Raw genomic sequence first — 27,336 nt, 5'->3', positions numbered from 1 at the left:
GACTGTGTGTGTGTCTGTCTGTGTGTGTGTGTGACTGTGTGTGTGACTGTGTGTGTGTGACTGTGTGTGTGTGACTGTGTGTGTGACTATGTGTGTGTGACTGTGTGTGTGTCTGTGTGTGTATGTGTCTGTGTGTGTCTGTGTTTGTGTGTGTCTATGTGTGTGTCTGTGTATCTGTGTGTGTGTCTGTGTGTATGTGTCTGTGTGTGTCTGTGTGTGTGTCTGTGTGTGTGCCTGTGTATCTGTGTGTGTGTCTGTGTGTATGTGTCTGTGTGTGTCTGTGTGTGTGACTGTGTGTGTGTCTGTGTGTATGTGTCTGTATGTGTCTGTGTGTGTCTGTCTGTGTGTATGTGTCTGTGTGTGTCTGTGTGTGTGTCTGTGTGTGTGTCTGTGTGTGTGTCTGTCTGTGTGTCTGTCTTTGTGCTTCGTGTCTGCGTGTCCGATAGCGAAGATCTGAACCGATCCTGGCTGGGCATGCGGGCTACATGACCCAGCCAACGCAGCCTTGCCTGCCGGACGAGCTCACCGATGGGACTTTGTCCAGATCTTACAAGGATTTGTGAGCTCATATTCTTTTTTTTCGGTATAGTTAAATAGTAAAATTAATCAAAGTAAAATAAAATAAAAAAAATAAAATAAAAATCACGACGTTATTTTGTATTTTATTTTACTTTTATTAATTTAAAATTTTTTACCTACGTGACTTTACCGGAAAAAAAACTAAGCATATGAATCCTTGCAGTCACGAAAGCTTCAAATCTAGAATTTGTGAGCTCCTCACACAATCCAGCCTGTAGGTTAAACCCAGGATTGATCGTAGGCAGGCCAACCTAAATGTTTCTAAACGGCGAAGATGTCACATTAGGGGGGTCCACGTTTCGCAAGCGTAGAGAAGGGAGGGAATGACCGTGGCCGAGAAGACCTGAAGCTTCGTGCGGAGCGACAGACCAGGTAGCTTCCACACAGCGTCACGCAACCGACGAAAAGATATTGCCGCTCGACTGATTCGGAGTGAGACCTCTGCTGATAAACTGGAGCCGGTCATGAGCACACTGCCCAGGTTATGGGAAACTCTCCACTCTCTCCACAACTGCCCCATCACCGATTGGGAGTTGTGGGGGTGGAGTGTTCGATGGTACAAAATACCCAGGCAGGTGCTTAGTTTTGGTGGGGCTGATGGTAAGGCCCCACCTCTTAGTGGCAAGCTCCAGTCTCAGCAGCAGCGTCTCCAACTCCTCCTCTGAGTGAGCGGCAATTACCAGATCATCGGCATACATAACGTGGTTGACTAATAGGGAGCCATCCCTTGATCGCACCCGGGCGTCGATCAGCCTCCCATTGTATCTGTACCAGATAATAAATTCTTCTGGTACAGCCATTGAAGGCTTCACGAACTACGTGGTCGAAAAAGATGTTAAATAATGTGGGAGCCAGAGGACATCCCTGTCGCACCCCAAGGTGAACAGGGAATGGCTCCGACTCCCGGCCACGTAGTTTAACCCGGGCCCGCTCACCATCATGAATGTCCTTGATGATCGTGAGCAGAGGGTCAGGGACTCCGAAAGCACGAAGAACAACCCAGAGCCCAGACCTACTGATGGTATCATAGGCCTTGACCAGGTCAATAAAGCAGAGATGTAGGTCTTGTTGGAATTCCCTACACCTCTGCTGTAGCAGATGGACAGAGATTATGGCATCTGTGCAGGACCGCCCTTTCCTGAAACCACATTGAGGCTCCACAAGCCTCTCTCCTCAGCGTGCCTGGCAAGGCGATGTTGAATAATCCTTGCCAGGATCTTTCCCGGCACACTGAGGAGTGAGATGCCCCTGTAGTTGTTACAGTCTGTGCGGTCCCCCTTCTTAAAGAGGGGGACCACCAGGGCATCCTTCCAATCCTGCGGAACCCGTCCAGTGGTCCAGACTGTTGTTATGATGTCACGTAGGGCAGTCTGTGCACAAACGCCACCCTCCCTCAGCATTTCGCTTGGGAGATCATCTCTGCCCAGTGCCTTTCCTGGTCTCAGACTCTGGATCGCCTTCAGTACTTCCTCAACAGCTGGCACCTCAGCCAGCCACTCACAGGGGGTGACTCCCTCCTCCTCCAATATTTGAGGCACCGCAGCCTCAGCAGGGTCATCCCCACTTTGTGCCACGATGTTTTCCAGGACCTCACAGAAATGCTCAGCAAATCTGCGGACCTGTTTCCTGCGGGTCGGAGTTTGGATCACCGTGCTTTCCCCTAATGGTGGCAATAGGTGTGGCGCTGTAGGTAAAAACAACACCCTGCCCCCTCGTGGTGCCAGACGGAAACGCTGTGGAGGGCCAATTCCAATTGGCATTTCCCTATGGGGGCTCTGGACAGGTGCAAGGGGCTGGTCACCCCCCCACCTTCAACTAATTAGCACAAAACCACATTCTAACACAGACACACAGGCACACACACACACACATTCTAACACACAGACAGACACGTATACAGACAGACACACCACATTCTAAAACAGGATATTAACAAACACACACACACACTTTGAGACACAGACAAACATACACACATTCTTACATAGACACACACAGACACACACACATTCTAACGCAGACACACACAGACACACACAGACACGCACACTCTAACACACACACACACACACACTCTAACACACACAGACACACACATTATAACACAGACACACAGTCTAACACACACACACAGACACACACACACACACAGACATACACACAGACACACACACACAGACACACACACAGACACACACAGACACACATACAGTCTAACACAGACACACACAGACACACACACTCTAACACACACATAGACACACACACTCTAACACACACAGACACACACACAGACACACAGTCTAACACACACACAGTCTAACACAGATCACACACAGACACACACACACAGACACACACACACAGACACACACAAACACAAACACACAGACACACACACACACTAACACACAGACACACACAGACACACACACAGACACACACAGACACACACGCACACACACACACTAACACACACACACAGACACACACAGACACACACGCACACACACACACACTAACACACAGACACACACAGACACACACACAGACACACACGCGTGTCACGCCACGTACAATCACTTCGCGACCCCTCCTCCACCTCCCTCTGCCATATTTGGTAAAGTTGTTGGGTCTCTCTGTGAGAGGGGGTAGAGCTAAATTTAGGGCTGAGCGGACCGTGTCGTGAGACGTCATCTGTGGGTGGGTGGGCGCGTGTCTCTGTGGGGGTGTGTGGGGGTGGGGGAGCGGTGGTGCAGTGGTTAGCGCCGAAAACCGCGTAGCTTGTTAAGCTCCTTGTATCAGTTGACCCGACATTTTTACAAAGCAATGCAGACCGATGTTCATCGCATACACTACTACACTATACACTACACTATACACTACTACACTATACACTACTACACTATACACTACACTATACACTACTACACTATACACTACTACACTATACACTACACTATACACTACTACACTATACACTACTACACTATACACTACTACACTATACACTACGCTATACACTACTACACTATACACTACTACACTATACACTACACTATACACTACTACACTATACACTACTACACTATACACTACACTATACACTACTACACTATACACTACACTATACACGACTACACTATACACGACTACACTATACACTACACTATACACTACTACACTATACACTACTACACTATACACTACACTATACACTACTACACTATACACTACACTATACACTACTACACTATACACTACACTATACACTACTACACTATACACTACTACACTATACACTACACTATACACTACTACACTATACACTACACTATACACTACTACACTATACACTACTACACTATACACTACTACACTATACACTACTACACTAAACACTACTACACTATACACTACTACACTATACACTACACTACTACACTATACACTACACTATACACTACTACACTATACACTACACTATACACTACTACACTATACACTACACTATACACTACTACACTATACACTACTACACTATACACTACACTATACACTACTACACTATACACTACTACACTATACACTACACTATACACTACTACACTATACACTACTACACTATACACTACACTATACACTACACTATACACTACTACACTATACACTACACTATACACTACTACACTATACACTACACTATACACTACTACACTATACACTACACTACACTATACACTACACTATACACTACTACACTATACACTACACTATACACTACGCTTTACACTACTATACACTACTAAACTATACACTACACTATACACTACACTTTACACTACACTTTACACTACTATACACTACTACACTATACACTACACTATACACTACACTATACACTACACTTTACACTACTATACACTACTACACTATACACTACACTATACACTACACTATACACTACACTATACACTACTACACTACACTATACACTACACTATACACTACTACACTATACACTATACACTACACTATACACTACACTATACACTACACTTTACACTACTATACGCTACTACACTATACACTACACTATACACTACTATACACTACACACTACACTTTACACTACTATACACTACTACACTATACACTACACTATACACTACACTTTACACTACTATACACTACTACACTACACTATACACTGCACTTTACACTACACTATACACTACACTATACACTACACTATACACTACTACACTATACACTACACTATACACTACTACACTATACACTACACTATACACTACTACACTATACACTACTACACTATACACTACTACACTATACACTACTACACTATACACTACACTATACACTACTACACTATACACTACTACACTATACACTACTACACTACACTATACACTACACTATACACTACTACACTATACACTACTACACTATACACTACACTATACACTACTACACTATACACTACACTATACACTACTACACTACACTATACACTACACTACACTATACACTACTACACTATACACTACACTATACACTACACTTTACACTACTATACACTACAAAACTATACACTACACTATACACTACACTTTACACTACACTTTACACTACTATACACTACTACACTATACACTACACTATACACTACACTATACACTACACTTTACACTACTATACACTACTACACTATACACTACACTATACACTACACTATACACTACTACACTACACTATACACTACTACACTATACACTACTACACTATACACTATACACTACACTATACACTACACTATACACTACACTTTACACTACTATACGCTACTACACTATACACTACACTATACACTACTATACACTACACACTACACTTTACACTACTATACACTACTACACTATACACTACACTATACACTACACTTTACACTACTATACACTACTACACTACACTATACACTACACTTTACACTACACTATACACTACACTATACACTATACACTACACTATACACTACACTATACACTACACTTTACACTACTATACACTACACTATACACTACTATACACTACACTATACACTACACTATACACTACTACACTATACTACTATACACTACACTATACACTACTACACTACACTATACACTACTACACTATACACTACTACACTATACACTACACTATACACTACTACACTATACACTACACTACTACACTATACACTACACTATACACTACTACACAACACTATACACTACACTATACACTACTACACTATACACTACACTATGCACTACACTATACACTACACTATACACTACTACACAATACACTACACTATGCACTACACTATACACTACATTATACACTACAATATACACTACTATACACTACTACACACTACTACACTATACACTACACTATACACTACACTATACACTACACTATACACTACTATACACTACACTACTATACACTACACTATACACTACACACTACTACACTACTACACTACACTATACACTACACTATACACTACACACTACTACACTACTACAATACACTATACACTACACTATACACTACTACACTATACACTACACTATACACTACACTATATACTACTATACACTGCACTATACACTACACACTACTACACTACTACACTACACTATACACTACACTATACACTACTACACTATACACTACACTATGCACTACACTATACACTACTACACTATACACTACACTATGCACTACACTATACACTACACTACTATACACTACACTATACACTACACTATATTCAAGTTCATGTATTAGGTGTAACCCTGTGAGCCATTCGGCTCTTGAATCGGGTGCAACCGCAACAAGCAAAAAACAAAAACGTGAACAAAAAACATCTTGAAGTGACTATGTGTGACTGAGTGCAAACAGAAAATCCAAGAAAAGACAGCAAAATATTGCAGAAAAAATCACCGTTACACACCAACGCTGTGTGCACAAATCCCAGTGGGATGCAAGTCAAACAACAACAACAACCACAAGACAACTTGGATTAAGGCCATCAGTCCAACTCTGTATTACAACAACACAAACATGGCCAAACCGAAAAACTTTTCGAAATCACCAAAATAAAGCCATAAAAGTCAAACAACAACAACCACAAGACAACTTAGATTAAGACCATCAGTCTAACTCTGTACTACAACAAAAAAACTCTCCCTTCGTATCGTACCCCCGCGTGTGTGAAAGGGAGTTAATGTTTAACAATGTTACATTCTCTGATGTTTTTAAATAGAAACATTTACATTTAAAGCTTTTACATTAATAATTAAAACATTTAAATACAAAATTAACTCACAGCGGCCTAAAGCCTACAGCTAGGCCTAAAGCCTAGAACTAGGCCTCGAACTCTCCCTTCGTATCGTACCCCCGCGTGTGTGAAAGGGAGTTAATGTTTAACAATGTTACATTCCCTGATGTTTTTAAATAGAAACATTTACATTTAAAGCTTTTACATTAATAATTAAAACATTTAAATACAAAATTAACTCACAGCGGCCTAAAGCCTACAGCTAGGCCTAAAGCCTAGAACTAGGCCTCGAACTCTCCCTTCGTATCGTACCCCCGCGTGTGTGAAAGGGAGTTAATGTTTAACAATGTTACATTCCCTGATGTTTTTAAATAGAAACATTTACATTTAAAGCTTTTACATTAATAATTAAAACATTTAAATACAAAATTAACTCACAGCGGCCTAAAGCCTACAGCTAGGCCTAAAGCCTAGAACTAGGCCTCGAACTCTCCCTTCGTATCGTACCCCCGCGTGTGTGAAAGGGAGTTAATGTTTAACAATGTTACATTCCCTGATGTTTTTAAATAGAAACATTTACATTTAAAGCTTTTACATTAATAATTAAAACATTTAAATACAAAATTAACTCACAGCGGCCTAAAGCCTACAGCTAGGCCTAAAGCCTAGAACTAGGCCTCGAACTCTCCCTTCGTATCGTACCCCCGCGTGTGTGAAAGGGAGTTAATGTTTAACAATGTTACATTCCCTGATGTTTTTAAATAGAAACATTTACATTTAAAGCTTTTACATTAATAATTAAAACATTTAAATACAAAATTAACTCACAGCGGCCTAAAGCCTACAGCTAGGGCCTAAAGCCTAGAACTAGGCCTCAAACTCTCCCTTCGCATCGTACCCCCGCGTGTGTGAAAGGGAGTTAATGTTTAACAATGTTACATTCCCTGATGTTTTTAAATAGAAACATTTACATTTAATGCTTTCACATTAATAATTAAAACATTTAAATTAAAAATTAACTCACAGCGGCCTAAAGCCTACAGCTAGGCCTAAAGCCTAGAACTAGGCCTCAAACTCTCCCTTCGTATCGTCCGATTCGATGTAGCAACATTGCCCCCTACTGCAAACACTTGGCAGGACCCTACAGAAACCTTTAGACTCAGTGGGGCTTTCCTGGCTAAACAAGTGTAATAATACATTATGTTTATATTTTTTGGTTATTCGTTCCTACCAGCCCACCCCGCAGGGAGCTGTTTGGCAACAGCATTCCAGACCCTGGGGGCATCAACAGCAAAGGCCCTTCCTCCACTATTTGTACTGCAATAGGGAATGTGAAAGCTGGTAAATGAGCGAAGACCTTGGGTCAAATGTGTTCTTTGAATCAGAGAGGAGATCCGGCAGGTAATCTGCGGATTGTTTTGTAAGTACATCGTGAATACATAAGATCTGATGCACAAGCCGTCGAACATTGAGAGATGTTAAGTTTGACCCAATGTAGAGATCACCAGAGGTGTGGACTCGAGTCATGTGACTTGGACTCGAGTCAGACTCGAGTCATGAATTTGATGACTTGCGACTCGACTTGGACTTGCATAACAATGACTTTGTCCCACCTCTGGAGATCACAGTGGTGAGTCCCATATGAAGACGGAAGCTTGTGTTGCCTCCGAAACGTCGTGATTTTTTATTGTTTAAATTTGTTTTATTCATTAATACTTGGGGCTGATTTATACACGACGTCACAGTGATCAAGTCGAGGCAGTATGGTAGCTCATCTTCTTGGTTCTTTCGGTAAAGTCGTCACGTAGAAGGGAAGTAATAAAATAATAAAAATAAAACAAAATAAAATGTAATTTCATTATGTTATTACGTAGAAGGGAAGTAATACAATAATAAAAATTAAACAAAATAAAATGTAATTTCATTACGTTATTACGTAGAAGGGAAGTAATACAATAATAAAAATAAAACAAAATAAAATGTAATTTCATTACGTTATTACGTAGAAGGGAAGTAATAAAATAATAAAAATGAAACAAAATAAAATGTAATTTCATTATGTTATTACGTAGAAGGGAAGTAATACAATAATAAAAATAAAACAAAATAAAATACAATTCTCACGACGTTTCGGCCACAACGCAAGCAGCCGTCCTCAGGTGGAGAACAGGTCTGTCGGGAAGACATTCAGACGGGCATAATATGACTTTGAAAACCCCCCGCCCACCTCCTACGCATTTCACAAATAGTACGAATCACAAACCTGCAATTCCCATAAATATGCAAAATTCCACCTCCTACGCATTTCACAAGTAGTACGAATCACAAACCTGCAATTCCCATAAATATGCAAAATTCCACCTCCTACGCATTTCACAAATAGTACGAATCACAAACCTGCAATTCCCATAAATATGCAAAATTCCACCTCCTACGCATTTCACAAATAGTACGAATCACAAACCTGCAATTCCCATAAATATGCAAAATTCCACCTCCTACGCATTTCACAAGTAGTACGAATCACAAACCTGCAATTCCCATAAATATGCAAAATTCCACCTCCTACGCATTTCACAAATAGTACGAATCACAAACCTGCAATTCCCATAAATATGCAAAATTCCACCTCCTACGCATTTCACAAGTAGTACGAATCACAAACCTGCAATTCCCATAAATATGCAAAATTCCACCTCCTACGCATTTCACAAATAGTACGAATCACAAACCTGCAATTCCCATAAATATGCAAAATTCCACCTCCTACGCATTTCACAAATAGTACGAATCACAAACCTGCAATTCCCATAAATATGCAAAATTCCACCTCCTACGCATTTCACAAGTAGTACGAATCACAAACCTGCAATTCCCATAAATATGCAAAATTCCACCTCCTACGCATTTCACAAATAGTACGAATCACAAACCTGCAATTCCCATAAATATGCAAAATTCCACCTCCTACGCATTTCACAAATAGTACGAATCACAAACCTGCAATTCCCATAAATATGCAAAATTCCACCTCCTACGCATTTCACAAATAGTACGAATCACAAACCTGCAATTCCCATAAATATGCAAAATTCCACCTCCTACGCATTTCACAAATAGTACGAATCACAAACCTGCAATTCCCATAAATATGCAAAATTCCACCTCCTACGCATTTCACAAGTAGTACGAATCACAAACCTGCAATTCCCATAAATATGCAAAATTCCACCTCCTACGCATTTCACAAATAGTACGAATCACAAACCTGCAATTCCCATAAATATGCAAAATTCCACCTCCTACGCATTTCACAAATAGTACGAATCACAAACCTGCAATTCCCATAAATATGCAAAATTCCACCTCCTACGCATTTCACAAGTAGTACGAATCACAAACCTGCAATTCCCATAAATATGCAAAATTCCACCTCCTACGCATTTCACAAATAGTACGAATCACAAACCTGCAATTCCCATAAATATGCAAAATTCCACCTCCTACGCATTTCACAAGTAGTACGAATCACAAACCTGCAATTCCCATAAATATGCAAGATTCCACCTCCTACGCATTTCACAAATAGTACGAATCACAAACCTGCAATTCCCATAAATATGCAAAATTCCACCTCCTACGCATTTCACAAGTAGTACGAATCACAAACCTGCAATTCCCATAAATATGCAAAATTCCACCTCCTACGCATTTCACAAATAGTACGAATCACAAACCTGCAATTCCCATAAATATGCAAAATTCCACCTCCTACGCATTTCACAAATAGTACGAATCACAAACCTGCAATTCCCATAAATATGCAAGATTCCTCTTGATGTGCAAATTCGTTTGTCAAGGCGCCCTTCCCCCCCCTTCCAACCCAGCAGCTTAAATAGTCGCTCCAAGCCTGGTGGTGTTTCATTCAGACGCTGTCTCCCCGACAGACCTGCTCTTCACCTGAGGACGGCTGCTTGCGTTGTGGCCGAAACGTCGTGAGAATTGTATTTTATTATGTTTTACTTTTATTATTTTATTATGTTTAATTTTTTATTATTTTATTTTATTATGTTTTATTGTTATTATTTTATTATGTTTATTTTTATTATTTTATTATGTTTTATTTTTTACTATTTTATGATGTTATATTTTTATTATTTTATTATTTTATTATGTTTTATTGTTATTATTTTATTATGTTTATTTTAATTATTTTATTATGTTTTCTTTTTTATTATTTTATGATGTTATATTTTTATTATTTTATTATGTTTTATTTTTATTATTTTATTACTTCCCTTCTACGTGATGACTTTACCGAAAGAACCAAGAAGATGAATCCCTGCAGTTACGAAAGAAGCTTTAAATCGAAATGCATATATTATGTTCAGAACATGTTATTGTTATGATTATGCTAATGAGGTATAATCGGAGCTGGACGTTTATACCCAAATATGGTCATTGTGCGTTTTGTTAATTCCTCCCCTCCACCACGGCCACCGTAGCCAATACCGTACCGAATTAATGATAAATAACCAGATATGTATATATTATGTTAATTAAATGTTAACGATGTGTAAATGTATCGTCTTGTTAATGAAAGGTGAAACGTGGCGGCGTGAATACGCCCAAAATAAGTAAAATTGTGAGGCGAGCGAGAGATTCGCGTTTTTTTAATCCTCCAGCAGGAGCAGCAGCAGCAGCAGCACGGCCACCGTAGCCCGGAAGTGGTGGCCTCCCCATCGCTCGCCATGGCCGAGGTAACGAAACGCGAACTCCTTCACTTGGTCACTCGTTCTACCACAACCACAACAACCACCACAACCACCACCACAACCACCACCACAACCACCACACCAACCACAACCACAACAACCACCACTACCACCACAACCACAGCCACCACAACAACAACAACCACCACTACCACCACAACCACAACAACCACCACAACAACAACAACCACCACAACCATCACAACCACAACAGCAACCACCACAACGACCACAACGACCACCACAACAACAACCACCACAACAACCACCACAACCACCACAACAACCACAACAACCACAACGACCACCACAACAACCACCACAACAACCACAACAGCAACCACAACAACAACAACCACCACTACCACCACTACCACAACCACCACCACAACATCCACCACAACCCTCACCACCACAACCACCACCACCACCACCACCCTCACAACCACAACCACGACAACCACAACTACCACCACAACCACAACAACCACAACAGCAACCACAACAACAACAACCACCACAACAACCACCACCACCACAACATCCACCACAACCCTCACCACCACACCCACCACCACTCTCACAACCACAACCACGACAACCACAACTACCACCACAACAACAACCACAACAACAACAACCACCACAACAACCACCACCACCACAACATCCACCACAACCCTCACCACCACACCCACCACCACCCTCACAACCACAACCACGACAACCACAACTACCACCACAACAACAACCACAACAACCACAACAACAACCACGACAACCACCACCACCACGACAACCACCACCACCACAACCACCACAACCCTCACCACCACAACCACCACCACCACCCTCACAACCACGACAACCACCACCACAACTACCACAACAACAACCACAACAGCAACCACCACGACAACCACGACAACCACCACCACGACAACAACAACCACCACGACAACCACCACGACAACCACCACCACGACAACCACCACAACAACCACCACGACAACCACCACGACAACCACCACCACGACAGCCACCACGACAACCACCACAACAACAACAACCACCACAACCACGACAACCACCACCACAACAACCACCACAACAACCACCACGACGACCACAACGACGACCACCACCACAACCACCACCACAACGACAACCACCACAACGACAACCACCACAACCACAACAACCACAACAACCACAACAACCACCACAACAATCACCACAACAACGACAACCACCACAACAACCACCACAACCACAACAACCACCACAACAACCACCACAACAACCACAACAACCACCACAACAACCACCACAACCACCACAACAACCACAACAACCACCACAACAACCACCACAACAACCACCACAACAACCACCACAACCACCACAACCACCACAACAACCACAACAACCACCACAACAACCACCACAACAACCACAACAACCACCACAACAACCACCACAACAACCACCACAACAACCACCACAACAACCACAACAACAACCACCACAACCACCACAACAACCACAACAACCACAACAACCACCACAACAACCACCACAACAACCACCACAACAACCACAACAACCACAACAACAACCACCACCACAACCACCACAACAACCACAACAACAACCACCACAACCACCACAACAACCACAACAACCACCACAACAACCACCACAACAACCACCACAACAACCACCACAACAACCACAACAACCACAACAACCACAACAACAACCACCACCACAACCACCACAACAACCACCACAACAACCACCACCACAACAACCACAACAACCACAACAACAACCACCACCACAACAACCACCACAACAACAACCACCACAACCTGGCGACCCGGGTTCGATTCCCGCTCACGGCCAACACGAGTGACGATTATGTGAACCAGTCCTGGGCCTCCCCTAGGTCGACTCAGCCTCAAATGAGTAACCTGGTGAAGTGGTGGTGGTGAGTGAGTGGTGGTTGGTTGGTGGTGGTGGTGGTGGGTGGTGGTGAGTGAGTGGTGGTGAGTGAGTGGTGGTGGTAGTAGTGGTGGTTGGTTGGTGGTGGGTGGTGGGTGGTGGTGAGTGGTGGTGGTGGGTGGTGGTGAGTGAGTGGTGGTAGTAGTGGTGGTGGTTGGTTGGTGGTGGTGGTGAGTGGTGGTGAGTGAGTGGTGGTAGTAGTGGTGGTGGTTGGTTGGTGGTGGGTGGTGGGTGGTGGTGAGTGGTGGTGGTGGGTGGTGGTGAGTGAGTGGTGGTAGTAGTGGTGGTTGGTTGGTGGTGGTGGTGGTGAGTGGTGGTGGTGGTGAGTGGTGGTGAGTGAGTGGTGGTGGTAGTAGTGGTGGTTGGTTGGTGGTGGTGGTGAGTGGTGGTAGTAGTGGTGGTGGTTGGTTGGTGGTGGTGGTGAGTGGTGGTGAGTGAGTGGTGGTAGTAGTGGTGGTGGTTGGTTGGTGGTGGGTGGTGGGTGGTGGTGAGTGGTGGTGGGTGGTGGTGAGTGAGTGGTGGTAGTAGTGGTGGTTGGTTGGTGGTGGTGGTGAGTGGTGGGTGGTGGTGAGTGGTGGTGGTGAGTGGTGGTGAGTGGTGGTGGTGAGTGGTGGTGGTGAGTGGTGAGTGGTGAGTGGTGGGTGGTGGTGAGTGGTGAGTGGTGGGTGGTGGTGGTGGGTGGTGGTGAGTGAATGGTGGTAGTAGTAGTAGTGGTGGTTGGTTGGTGGTGGTGGTGGGTGGTGGGTGGTGGTGAGTGGTGGTGAGTGGTGGTGGTGAGTGGTGGTGGTGGTGATGAGTAGTGAACATGGCTAGCACTGGGGAGACAAAGGCGGCCGGGCGTGGTGGTGCTGGCCACCCACCCACCCCCTCTGTGTGTGTAGCCACAGTGCCGGTAGCCTTCATAGGCGCTGCTGCTACTAACAGCACTTGCCCCTACAGCCTGTTAGATGCTACACAGGGGATCTTTGTCTTTGTGCATGGGGGAGTGAGTGAGTGAGTGAGCCAGTGACTAAGTGAGTGAATGAGCGAGTGAATGGGTGAGTAGGTGAGTGAGTGAGTGACTGAGTGAGTAGCTGAGTGAGTGAGCGAGTGGCTGAGTGAGTGACTGAGTGAGTAGCTGAGTGAGTAGGTGAGTGAGTGGGTGAGTAGGTGGGAGTGTGTCTGTGTGTGACACTGGGAAGACAAAGGCGGCCGGGCGTGGTGGTGCTGGCCACCCACCCCCTCTGTGTGTGTAGCCACAGTGCCGGTAGCCTTCATAGACGCTGCTGCTGCTGCTACTAACAGCACTTGCCCCTACAGTCTGGGGTGTGGGTGAGCGTGTGGGTGAGCGTGTGGGTGAGCGTGTGGGTGAGCGTGTGGGTGAGCGTGTGGGTGAGCGTGTGGGTGAGCGTGTGAGTGAGCGTGTGGGTGAGCGTGTGGGTGAGCGTGTGAGTGAGCGTGTGGGTGAGCGTGTGGGTGAGCGTGTGGGTGAGCGTGTGGGTGAGCGTGTGGGTGAGGGTGTGGGTGAGCGTGTGGGTGAGCGCGAGGGAGAGCGTGTGGGTGAGGGTGTGGGTGAGCGTGTGGGTGAGCGTGCGGGTGTGCGTGTGGGTGAGCGCGAGGGAGAGCGTGTGGGTGAGCGTGTGGGTGAGCGTGTGGGTGAGCGTGTGGGTGAGCGTGTGGGTGAGCGTGTGGGTGAGGGTGTGGGTGAGCGTGTGGGTGAGCGTGCGGGTGAGGGTGCGGGTGAGCGTGCGGGTGAGCGTGTGGGTGAGGGTGTGGGTGAGCGTGTGGGTGAGGGTGTGGGTGAGCGTGTGGGTGAGGGTGTGGGTGAGCGTGCGGGTGAGCGTGCGGGTGTGCGTGCGGGTGAGCGTGTGGGTGAGCGTGCGGGTGAGCGTGCGGGTGTGCGTGTGGGTGAGCGTGTGGGTGAGCGTGTGGGTGAGCGTGCGGGTGAGCGTGTGGGTGAGCGTGAGGGTGAGCGTGTGGTTGTGCGTGAGGGTGAGCGTGTGCGTGAGGGTGTGGGTGAGCGTGTGGGTGTGCGTGTGGGTGAGCGTGTGGGTGAGCGTGCGGGTGAGCGTGTGGGTGTGCATGAGGGTGAGCGTGTGGGTGAGCGTGTGGGTGAGCGTGTGGGTGAGCGTGTGGGTGAGCGTGTGGGTGAGCGTGTGCGTGAGGGTGTGGGTGAGCGTGTGGGTGAGCGTGTGGGTGTGCGTGTGGGTGAGCGTGTGGGTGAGCGTGCGGGTGAGCGTGCGGGTGTGCATGAGGGTGAGCGTGTGGGTGAGCGTGTGGGTGAGCGTGTGGGTGAGCGTGAGGGTGAGCGTGTGGGTGAGCGTGTGGGTGTGGGTGAGCGTGAGGGTGAGCGTGTGGGTGAGCGTGTGCGTGTGGGTGAGCGTGTGGGTGAGCGTGTGGGTGAGCGTGCGGGTGAGCGTGCGGGTGTGCATGAGGGTGAGCGTGTGGGTGAGCGTGTGGGTGAGCGTGTGGGTGAGCGTGTGGGTGAGCGTGTGGGTGTGCGTGTGGGTGAGCGTGTGGGTGTGCGTGAGGGTGAGCGTGTGGGTGAGCGTGTGGGTGTGCGTGTGGGTGTGCTTGTGGGTGAGCGTGAGGGTGAGCGTGTGGGTGAGCGTGTGGGTGTGCGTGTGGGTGAGCGTGTGGGTGAGCGTGTGGGTGAGGGTGTGGCTGAACGTGTGGGTGTGCTTGTCGGTGAGCGTGCGGGTGAGCGTGAGGGTGAGCGTGTGGGTGTGCGTGTGGGTGAGCGTGTGGGTGAGCGTGTGGGTGAGCGTGTGGGTGAGCGTGTGGGTGAGCGTGTGGGTGAGCGTGTGGGTGAGCGTGTGGGTGAGGGTGTGGCTGAACGTGTGGGTGTGCTTGTGGGTGAGCGTGTGGGTGTGCGTGAGGGTGAGCGTGTGGGTGTGCGTGTGGGTGAGCGTGTGGGTGAGCGTGTGGGTGAGGGTGTGGCTGAACGTGTGGGTGTGCTTGTGGGTGAGCGTGCGGGTGAGCGTGCGGGTGAGCGCGAGGGTGAGCGTGCGGGTGAGCGTGTGGGTGTGCGTGTGGGTGTGCGTGTGGGTGAGCGTGTGGGTGAGCGTGTGGGTGAGGGTGTGGCTGAACGTGTGGGTGTGCTTGTGGGTGAGCGTGCGGGTGAGCGTGCGGGTGAGCGCGAGGGTGAGCGTGCGGGTGAGCGTGCGGGTGAGCGCGAGGGTGAGCGCGCGGGTGAGCGTGCGGGTGAGCGCGCGGGTGTTCCATTAGGGGGGTCCACGTTTCGCAAGCGTAGAGAAGGGAGGGAATGACCGTGGCCGAGAAGACCTGAAGCTTCGTGCGGAGCGACAGACCAGGTAGCTTCCACACAGCAGCGTTACGCAACCGATGAAAAGATATTGCCGCTCGACTGATTCGGAGTGAGACCTCTGCTGATAAACTGGAGCCGGTCATGAGCACACTGCCCAGGTTATGGGAAACTCTCCACTTTCTCCACAACTGCCCCATCACCGATTGGGAGTTGTGGGGGTGGAGTGTCCGATGGTACAAAATACCCAGGCAGTTGCTTAGTTTTGGTGGGGCTGATGGTAAGGCCCCACCTCTTAGTGGCAAGCTCCAGTCTCAGCAGCAGCGTCTCCAACTCCTCCTCTGGGTGAGCGGCAATTACCAAATCGTCGGCATACATAACGTGGTTGACCGATAGGGAGCAAACCCTTGATCGCACCCGGGCGTCGATGAGCCTCCCATTGTATCTGTACCAGATGGAAATTCCCCCGGTACAGCTATTGAAGGCTTCACGAACTACGTGGTCGAAATAGATGTTAGATAATGTGGGAGCCAGAGGACATCCCTGTCGCACCCCAGGCTGGATTGTGTGAGGAGCTCACAAGTCCTTGAAAGATCTGGACAAAGTCCCATCGGTGAGCTCCTCCGGCAGGCAAGGCTGCGTTGGCTGGGTCATGTAGCCCGCATGCCCAGCCACCGCATGCCTAAACAGCTTTTGTTCGGCCGGATCGAGGGGGCTAAACGGGCGCGGCACGGGCTAGAGAAGAGATGGAGTGATGTGGTACAGGAGGCACGGGCTAGAGGAGAGATGGAGTGATGTGGTACAGGAGGCACGGGCTAGAGAAGAGATGGAGTGATGTGGTACAGGAGGCACGGGCTAGAGAAGAGATGGAGTGATGTGGTACAGGAGGCACGGGCTAGAGGAGAGATGGAGCGATGTGGTACAGGAGGCACGGGCTGGAGAAGAGATGGAGTGATGTGGTACAGGAGGCACGGGCTAGAGAAGAGATGGAGCGATGTGGTACAGGAGGCACGGGTTAGAGAAGAGATGGAGCGATGTGGTACAGGAGGCACGGGCTAGAGAAGAGATGGAGTGATGTGGTACAGGAGGCACGGGCTAGAGGAGAGATGGAGCGATGTGGTACAGGAGGCACGGGCTAGAGAAGAGATGGAGTGATGTGGTACAGGAGGCACGGGCTGGAGAAGAGATGGAGTGATGTGGTACAGGAGGCACGGGCTGGAGAGGAGATGGAGTGATGTGGTACAGGAGGCACGGGCTGGAGAAGAGATGGAGTGACGTGGTACAGGAGGCACGGGCTAGAGGAGAGATGGAGTGATGTGGTACAGGAGGCACGGGCTGGAGAAGAGATGGAGTGACGTGGTACAGGAGGCACGGGCTAGAGGAGAGATGGAGTGATGTGGTACAGGAGGCACGGGCTAGAGAAGAGATGGAGCGATGTGGTACAGGAGGCACGGGTTAGAGAAGAGATGGAGCGATGTGGTACAGGAGGCACGGGCTAGAGAAGAGATGGAGTGATGTGGTACAGGAGGCACGGGCTAGAGGAGAGATGGAGCGATGTGGTACAGGAGGCACGGGCTAGAGAAGAGATGGAGTGATGTGGTACAGGAGGCACGGGCTGGAGAAGAGATGGAGTGATGTGGTACAGGAGGCACGGGCTGGAGAGGAGATGGAGTGATGTGGTACAGGAGGCACGGGCTGGAGAAGAGATGGAGTGACGTGGTACAGGAGGCACGGGCTAGAGGAGAGATGGAGTGATGTGGTACAGGAGGCACGGGCTAGAGAAGAGATGGAGTGAAGTGGTACAGGAGGCACGGGCTAGAGAAGAGATGGAGTGAAGTGGTACAGGAGGCACGGGCTAGAGAAGAGATGGAGTGATGTGGTACAGGAGGCACGGGCTAGAGAAGAGATGGAGTGATGTGGTACAGGAGGCACGGGCTAGAGGAGAGATGGAGTGATGTGGTACAGGAGGCACGGGCTAGAGAAGAGATGGAGTGATGTGGTACAGGAGGCACGGGCTAGAGAGGAGATGGAGTGATGTGGTACAGGAGGCACGGGCTAGAGAGGAGATGGAGCGATGTGGTACAGGAGGCACGGGCTAGAGAAGAGATGGAGCGATGTGGTACAGGAGGCACGGGCTAGAGAGGAGATGGAGTGATGTGGTACAGGAGGCACGGGCTAGAGAAGAGATGGAGTGATGTGGTACAGGAGGCACGGGCTAGAGGAGAGATGGAGCGATGTGGTACAGGAGGCACGGGCTAGAGAGGAGATGGAGTGATGTGGTACAGGAGGCACGGGCTAGAGAGGAGATGGAGTGATGTGGTACAGGAGGCACGGGCTAGAGGAGAGATGGAGTGATGTGGTACAGGAGGCACGGGTTAGAGAAGAGATGGAGTGATGTGGTACAGGAGGCACGGGCTAGAGAAGAGATGGAGCGATGTGGTACAGGAGGCACGGGCTAGAGAAGAGATGGAGCGATGTGGTACAGGAGGCACGGGCTAGAGAAGAGATGGAGTGATGTGGTACAGGAGGCATGGGCTAGAGAAGAGATGGAGCGATGTGGTACAGGAGGCACGGGCTAGAGAGGAGATGGAGTGATGTGGTACAGGAGGCACGGGCTAGAGGAGAGATGGAGCGATGTGGTACAGGAGGCACGGGCTAGAGAAGAGATGGAGCGATGTGGTACAGGAGGCACGGGCTAGAGAAGAGATGGAGTGATGTGGTACAGGAGGCATGGGCTAGAGAAGAGATGGAGCGATGTGGTACAGGAGGCACGGGCTAGAGAGGAGATGGAGCGATGTGGTACAGGAGGCACGGGCTAGAGAGGAGATGGAGTGACGTGGTACAGGAGGACGTGGAGCTGAGTGGACTTGCCTATGACTGGTACCAGCGGTGTCAAGATCGGCCTCAGTGGAGGAGGCTCGTGAAGGACGCTACTGGGCAGTTGGAGGCAGTCGCCCTCCAACAACAACGGAGGGCGGAGGAGCGACGCTCACAACAACGAGCGGAGCGCCGGGTGGCTAAAGCACAGCAAGTTGGCACAGTAGGGGGCACAGGTGGTGCATCAGCCAGTCATTTCGGTCAGTCGACCCGTGGCACCTGCTGGGTCTGCCCCGTGACCTCCTGCCAGCGGGCGTTCGACACTTCACGTGGCAGCCTCAAGGTGCACGTGGCCTGGCACAAGCGTCGTGGTGACGTCACCGCCACTTAGTGGCGAATGGCGATTGTTGTTGTTGTTGTGTGGGTGGTTGAGTGAGTGGGTGGGTGGGTGAGTGAGTAGGTGAGTGAGTGGGTGGGTGGGTGAGTGGGTGAGTGTGTGGGTTGGTGAGTGAGTAGGTGAGTGAGTGGGTGGGTGGGTGAGTGGGTGAGTGTGTGGGTTGGTGAGTGAGTAGGTGAGTGAGTGTGTGGGTGGTTGAGTGAGTGAGTGGGTGGGTGAGTGGGTGAGTGTGTGGGTTGGTGAGTGAGTAGGTGAGTGAGTGTGTGGGTTGGTGAGTGAGTAGGTGAGTGAGTGTGTGGGTGAGTGGGTGAGTGTGTGGGTTGGTGAGTGAGTAGGTGAGTGAGTGTGTGGGTTGGTGGTTGAGTGAGTGGGTGGGTGGGTGAGTGGGTGAGTGTGTGGGTTGGTGAGTGAGTGGGTGAGTGAGTGTGTGGGTGGTTGAGTGAGTGAGTGGGTGGGTGGGTGAGTGGGTGAGTGTGTGGGTTGGTGAGTGAGTAGGTGAGTGAGTGGGTGGGTGGGTGAGTGGGTGAGTGTGTGGGTTGGTGAGTGAGTGGGTGAGTGAGTGTGTGGGCGGGCGGATGAGCGAGTGAGTCTGTCTCTCTCTGTGTCTCTCTGTGTCTCTCTCTGTGTCTCTCTGTGTCTCTGTGTCTGTCTCTCTGTGTCTCTCTCTGTGTCTCTCTGTGTGTCTCTGTGTCTGTCTCTCTGTGTCTCTCTCTGTGTCTCTCTGTGTCTCTCTGTGTCTCTCTGTGTCTCTCTGTGTCTCTCTGTGTCTCTCTGTGTCTCTCTCTGTGTCTCTGTGTCTGTCTCTCTGTGTCTCTCTGTGTCTCTCTCTGTGTCTCTCTCTGTGTCTCTCTGTGTCTCTGTGTCTCTCTCTGTGTCTCTCTCTGTGTCTCTCTGTGTCTCTCTGTGTCTCTCTGTGTCTCTCTCTGTGTCTCTCTGTGTCTCTGTGTCTGTCTCTCTGTGTCTCTCTCTGTGTCTCTGTGTCTCTCTCTGTGTCTCTCTGTGTCTCTGTGTCTGTCTCTCTGTGTCTCTCTCTGTGTCTCTCTCTGTGTCTCTCTGTGTCTCTGTGTCTCTCTCTGTGTCTCTCTGTGTCTCTCTCTGTGTCTCTCTGTGTCTCTGTGTCTCTCTCTGTGTCTCTCTCTGTGTCTCTCTCTGTGTCTCTCTGTCTCTCTCTGTGTCTCTCTGTGTCTCTCTCTGTGTCTCTGTGTCTGTCTCTCTGTGTCTCTCTCTGTGTCTCTCTCTGTGTCTCTGTGTCTCTCTCTGTGTCTCTCTCTGTGTCTCTCTGTGTGTCTCTGTGTCTGTCTCTCTGTGTCTCTCTCTGTGTCTCTCTGTGTCTCTCTGTGTCTCTCTCTGTGTCTCTCTGTGTCTCTCTCTGTGTCTCTGTGTCTGTCTCTCTGTGTCTCTCTCTGTGTCTCTCTGTGTCTCTCTCTGTGTCTCTCTCTGTGTCTCTGTGTCTGTCTCTCTCTGTGTCTCTCTGTGTCTCTCTGTGTCTCTCTCTGTGTCTCTCTGTGTCTCTCTCTGTGTCTCTGTGTCTGTCTCTCTGTGTCTCTCTCTGTGTCTCTCTCTGTGTCTCTCTGTGTCTCTCTCTGTGTCTCTGTGTCTGTCTCTCTCTGTGTCTCTCTGTGTCTCTCTGTGTCTCTCTCTGTGTCTCTCTGTGTCTCTCTCTGTGTCTCTGTGTCTGTGTCTCTCTGTGTCTCTCTCTGTGTCTCTCTCTGTGTCTCTCTCTGTGTCTCTGTGTCTCTCTCTGTGTCTCTCTGTGTCTCTCTCTGTGTCTCTCTGTGTCTCTCTCTGTGTCTCTCTGTGTCTCTCTGTGTCTCTCTCTGTGTCTCTCTGTGTCTCTCTCTGTGTCTCTCTCTGTGTCTCTCTGTGTGTCTCTGTGTCTGTCTCTCTGTGTCTCTCTCTGTGTCTCTCTCTGTGTCTCTCTCTGTGTCTCTCTCTGTGTCTCTCTGTGTCTCTCTGTGTCTCTCTGTGTCTGTCTCTCTGTGTCTCTCTCTGTGTCTCTCTCTGTGTCTCTCTGTGTGTCTCTCTGTGTCTCTCTGTGTCTGTCTCTCTGTGTCTCTCTCTGTGTCTCTCTCTGTGTCTCTCTCTGTGTCTCTCTCTGTGTCTCTCTCTGTGTCTCTCTGTGTCTCTCTGTGTCTCTCTCTGTGTCTCTCTCTGTGTCTCTGTGTCTCTCTCTGTGTCTCTCTGTGTCTCTCTCTGTGTCTCTCTCTGTGTCTCTGTGTCTGTCTCTCTGTGTCTCTCTCTGTGTCTCTCTGTGTCTGTCTCTCTGTGTCTCTCTCTGTGTCTCTCTCTGTGTCTCTCTCTGTGTCTCTCTGTGTCTCTCTGTGTCTGTCTCTCTGTGTCTCTCTCTGTGTCTCTCTCTGTGTCTCTCTCTCTGTCTCTCTGTGTCTCTCTCTGTGTCTCTCTCTGTGTCTCTCTGTGTCTCTCTGTGTCTCTCTCTGTGTCTCTCTGTGTCTCTCTGTGTCTCTCTCTGTGTCTCTCTGTGTCTCTCTGTGTCTCTCTCTGTGTCTCTCTGTGTCTCTCTGTGTCTCTCTCTGTGTCTGTCTCTCTGTGTCTCTCTCTGTGTCTCTCTGTGTGTCTCTGTGTCTGTCTCTCTGTGTCTCTCTCTGTGTCTCTCTGTGTCTCTCTGTGTCTCTCTGTGTCTCTCTGTGTCTCTCTCTGTGTCTCTCTGTGTCTCTCTGTGTCTCTCTCTGTGTCTCTGTGTCTGTCTCTCTGTGTCTCTCTGTGTCTCTCTCTGTGTCTCTCTCTGTGTCTCTCTGTGTCTCTGTGTCTCTCTCTGTGTCTCTCTCTGTGTCTCTCTCTGTGTCTCTCTCTGTGTCTCTCTGTGTCTCTCTGTGTCTCTCTGTGTCTCTCTCTGTGTCTCTCTGTGTCTCTGTGTCTGTCTCTCTGTGTCTCTCTCTGTGTCTCTCTGTGTCTCTCTGTGTCTCTCTGTGTCTCTGTGTCTGTCTCTCTGTGTCTCTCTCTGTGTCTCTCTCTGTGTCTCTCTGTGTCTCTGTGTCTCTCTCTGTGTCTCTCTGTGTCTCTCTCTGTGTCTCTCTGTGTCTCTCTGTGTCTCTCTCTGTGTCTCTGTGTCTCTCTCTGTGTCTCTCTGTGTCTCTCTCTGTGTCTCTCTCTGTGTCTCTCTGTCTCTCTCTGTGTCTCTCTGTGTCTCTCTCTGTGTCTCTGTGTCTGTCTCTCTGTGTCTCTCTCTGTGTCTCTCTCTGTGTCTCTGTGTCTCTCTCTGTGTCTCTCTCTGTGTCTCTCTGTGTCTCTCTGTGTCTCTCTCTGTGTCTCTCTCTGTGTCTCTCTGTGTCTCTCTGTGTCTCTCTCTGTGTCTCTCTGTGTCTCTCTCTGTGTCTCTGTGTCTGTCTCTCTGTGTCTCTCTCTGTGTCTCTCTGTGTCTCTCTCTGTGTCTCTCTCTGTGTCTCTGTGTCTGTCTCTCTCTGTGTCTCTCTGTGTCTCTCTGTGTCTCTCTCTGTGTCTCTCTGTGTCTCTCTCTGTGTCTCTGTGTCTGTCTCTCTGTGTCTCTCTCTGTGTCTCTCTCTGTGTCTCTCTGTGTCTCTCTCTGTGTCTCTGTGTCTGTCTCTCTCTGTGTCTCTCTGTGTCTCTCTGTGTCTCTCTCTGTGTCTCTCTGTGTCTCTCTCTGTGTCTCTGTGTCTGTGTCTCTCTGTGTCTCTCTCTGTGTCTCTCTCTGTGTCTCTCTCTGTGTCTCTGTGTCTCTCTCTGTGTCTCTCTGTGTCTCTCTCTGTGTCTCTCTGTGTCTCTCTCTGTGTCTCTCTGTGTCTCTCTGTGTCTCTCTCTGTGTCTCTCTGTGTCTCTCTCTGTGTCTCTCTCTGTGTCTCTCTGTGTGTCTCTGTGTCTGTCTCTCTGTGTCTCTCTCTGTGTCTCTCTCTGTGTCTCTCTCTGTGTCTCTCTCTGTGTCTCTCTGTGTCTCTCTGTGTCTCTCTGTGTCTGTCTCTCTGTGTCTCTCTCTGTGTCTCTCTCTGTGTTCTCTGTGTCTCTCTCTGTGTCTCTCTCTGTGTCTCTCTGTGTGTCTCTCTGTGTCTCTCTGTGTCTGTCTCTCTGTGTCTCTCTCTGTGTCTCTCTCTGTGTCTCTCTCTGTGTCTCTCTCTGTGTCTCTCTCTGTGTCTCTCTGTGTCTCTCTCTGTGTCTCTCTCTGTGTCTCTGTGTCTCTCTCTGTGTCTCTCTGTGTCTCTCTCTGTGTCTCTCTCTGTGTCTCTGTGTCTGTCTCTCTGTGTCTCTCTCTGTGTCTCTCTGTGTCTGTCTCTCTGTGTCTCTCTCTGTGTCTCTCTCTGTGTCTCTCTCTGTGTCTCTCTCTGTCTCTCTGTGTCTCTCTCTGTGTCTCTCTCTGTGTCTCTCTCTGTGTCTCTCTGTGTCTCTCTCTGTGTCTCTCTGTGTCTCTCTGTGTCTCTCTCTGTGTCTCTCTGTGTCTCTCTGTGTCTCTCTCTGTGTCTCTCTGTGTCTCTCTGTGTCTCTCTCTGTGTCTCTCTCTGTGTCTCTCTCTGTGTCTCTCTGTGTCTCTCTCTGTGTCTCTCTCTGTGTCTCTCTGTGTCTCTGTGTCTGTCTCTCTGTGTCTCTCTGTGTGTCTCTGTGTCTGTCTCTCTGTGTCTCTCTGTGTCTCTCTCTGTGTCTCTCTCTGTGTCTCTCTGTGTCTCTGTGTCTGTCTCTCTGTGTCTCTCTGTGTCTCTCTCTGTGTCTCTCTCTGTGTCTCTCTGTGTCTCTCTCTGTGTCTCTGTGTCTCTCTCTGTGTCTCTCTCTGTGTCTCTCTGTGTCTCTGTGTCTGTCTCTCTGTGTCTGTCTCTCTGTGTCTCTCTCTGTGTCTCTCTCTGTGTCTCTCTCTGTGTCTCTCTCTGTGTCTCTCTGTGTCTCTGTGTCTGTCTCTCTGTGTCTGTCTCTCTGTGTCTCTCTCTGTGTCTCTCTGTGTCTCTCTCTGTGTCTCTGTGTCTCTCTCTGTGTCTCTCTCTGTGTCTCTCTCTGTGTCTCTCTGTGTCTCTCTCTGTGTCTCTCTGTGTCTCTCTGTGTCTCTCTCTGTGTCTCTCTGTGTCTCTCTGTGTCTCTCTCTGTGTCTCTCTGTGTCTCTCTGTGTCTCTCTCTGTGTCTCTCTGTGTCTCTCTGTGTCTCTCTCTGTGTCTCTCTGTGTCTCTCTCTGTGTCTCTCTCTGTGTCTCTCTCTGTGTCTCTCTCTGTGTCTCTCTGTGTCTCTCTCTGTGTCTCTCTCTGTGTCTCTCTGTGTCTCTGTGTCTGTCTCTCTGTGTCTCTGTGTCTCTCTCTGTGTGTCTCTGTGTCTGTCTCTCTGTGTCTCTCTGTGTCTCTCTCTGTGTCTCTCTCTGTGTCTCTCTGTGTCTCTGTGTCTGTCTCTCTGTGTCTCTCTGTGTCTCTCTCTGTGTCTCTCTCTGTGTCTCTCTGTGTCTCTCTCTGTGTCTCTGTGTCTCTCTTTGTGTCTCTCTCTGTGTCTCTCTGTGTCTCTGTGTCTGTCTCTCTGTGTCTGTCTCTCTGTGTCTCTCTCTGTGTCTCTCTCTGTGTCTCTCTCTGTGTCTCTCTCTGTGTCTCTCTGTGTCTCTGTGTCTGTCTCTCTGTGTCTGTCTCTCTGTGTCTCTCTCTGTGTCTCTCTGTGTCTCTCTCTGTGTCTCTCTGTGTCTCTCTCTGTGTCTCTCTCTGTGTCTCTCTCTGTGTCTCTCTCTGTGTCTCTCTCTGTGTCTCTGTGTCTGTCTCTCTGTGTCTCTCTCTGTGTCTCTCTGTGTCTCTCTGTGTCTCTCTCTGTCTCTCTGTGTCTGTCTCTCTGTGTCTCTCTCTGTGTCTCTCTCTGTGTCTCTCTGTGTCTCTCTCTGTGTCTCTCTGTGTCTCTCTCTGTGTCTCTCTGTGTCTCTCTCTGTGTCTCTGTGTCTGTCTCTCTGTGTCTCTCTCTGTGTCTCTCTGTGTCTCTCTCTGTGTCTCTCTCTGTGTCTCTGTGTCTGTCTCTCTGTGTCTCTCTCTGTGTCTCTCTGTGTCTCTCTGTGTCTCTCTCTGTGTCTCTCTCTGTGTCTCTCTCTGTGTCTCTCTGTGTCTCTCTCTGTGTCTCTGTGTCTGTCTCTCTGTGTCTCTCTGTGTCTCTCTGTGTCTCTCTCTGTGTCTCTGTGTCTGTCTCTCTGTGTCTCTCTGTGTCTCTCTGTGTCTCTCTCTGTGTCTCTCTGTGTCTCTCTCTGTGTCTCTGTGTCTGTCTCTCTGTGTCTCTCTGTGTCTCTCTCTGTGTCTCTCTCTGTGTCTCTCTCTGTGTCTCTCTCTGTGTCTCTCTGTGTCTCTCTCTGTGTCTCTGTGTCTGTCTCTCTCTGTCTCTCTCTGTCTCTCTCTGTCTCTCTCTGTGTCTCTCTGTCCCCGTGTCTCCGTGCAGGTGGACAGCCTGACCCGCGCCGTCCCGCCGGGGCGTCTGGTGGCCAAGGCTTTTGTGCACCGAGACTACAGCCTGGGCACAGCCTGCCGCTACCACGTGCACCTCCCTAGCGAGCTCGCCGGGAAGGTGAGTACACTCACCACCACTCACCATCACTCACCAACACTCACCATCATCACTCACCAACACTCACTCACTCACTCACCGAGACTACAGCCTGGGCACAGCCTGCCGCTACCACGTGCACCTCCCTAGCGAGCTCGCCGGGAAGGTGAGTACACTCACCAACACTCACCAACACTCACCATCACTCACCAACACTCACCATCACTCACTCACTCACCAAGACTACAGCCTGGGCACAGCCTGCCGCTACCACGTGCACCTCCCTAGCGAGCTCGCCGGGAAGGTGAGTACACTCACCAACACTCACCATCACTCACCAACACTCACCATCATCACTCACTCACCAACACTCACTCACTCACTCACCGAGACTACAGCCTGGGCACAGCCTGCCGCTACCACGTGCACCTCCCTAGCGAGCTCGCCGGGAAGGTGAGTACACTCACCAACACTCACCAACACTCACCAACACTCACCAACACTCACTCACTCACCGAGACTACAGCCTGGGCACAGCCTGCCGCTACCACGTGCACCTCCCTAGCGAGCTCGCCGGGAAGGTGAGTACACTCACCAACACTCACCAACACTCACCAACACTCACCAACACTCACTCACTCACCGAGACTACAGCCTGGGCACAGCCTGCCGCTACCACGTGCACCTCCCTAGCGAGCTCGCCGGGAAG

The 27,336-nt window shown here is 48.9% G+C and overlaps 1 protein-coding gene across 1 annotated transcript in view; it reads left to right on the top strand.

Moving 5' to 3' along the window:
- Positions 1-11,622: 11,622 nt before the first annotated feature.
- Positions 11,623-27,336, top strand: part of LOC144955574 (golgin subfamily A member 7-like) — a gene marked incomplete at its 3' end in the record, with an annotated part of 24,647 nt that continues 8,933 nt past the window's right edge. Inside the window, exons 1-2 of the mRNA XM_078885749.1 lie at positions 11,623-11,700; positions 26,523-26,648. Of these exons, the coding sequence (XP_078741875.1) occupies positions 11,692-11,700; positions 26,523-26,648 (135 nt within the window). The remainder of the gene's footprint in view (positions 11,701-26,522; positions 26,649-27,336) is intronic.

This window comes from Lampetra fluviatilis, unplaced genomic scaffold (genome assembly GCF_964198595.1).
Source record: "Lampetra fluviatilis unplaced genomic scaffold, kcLamFluv1.1 SCAFFOLD_800, whole genome shotgun sequence".
Classification (NCBI taxonomy): domain Eukaryota; kingdom Metazoa; phylum Chordata; class Hyperoartia; order Petromyzontiformes; family Petromyzontidae; genus Lampetra; species Lampetra fluviatilis.
Note: the sequence above shows the minus strand (reverse complement) of the source record. Positions and strands in the feature narration are given on the sequence as shown.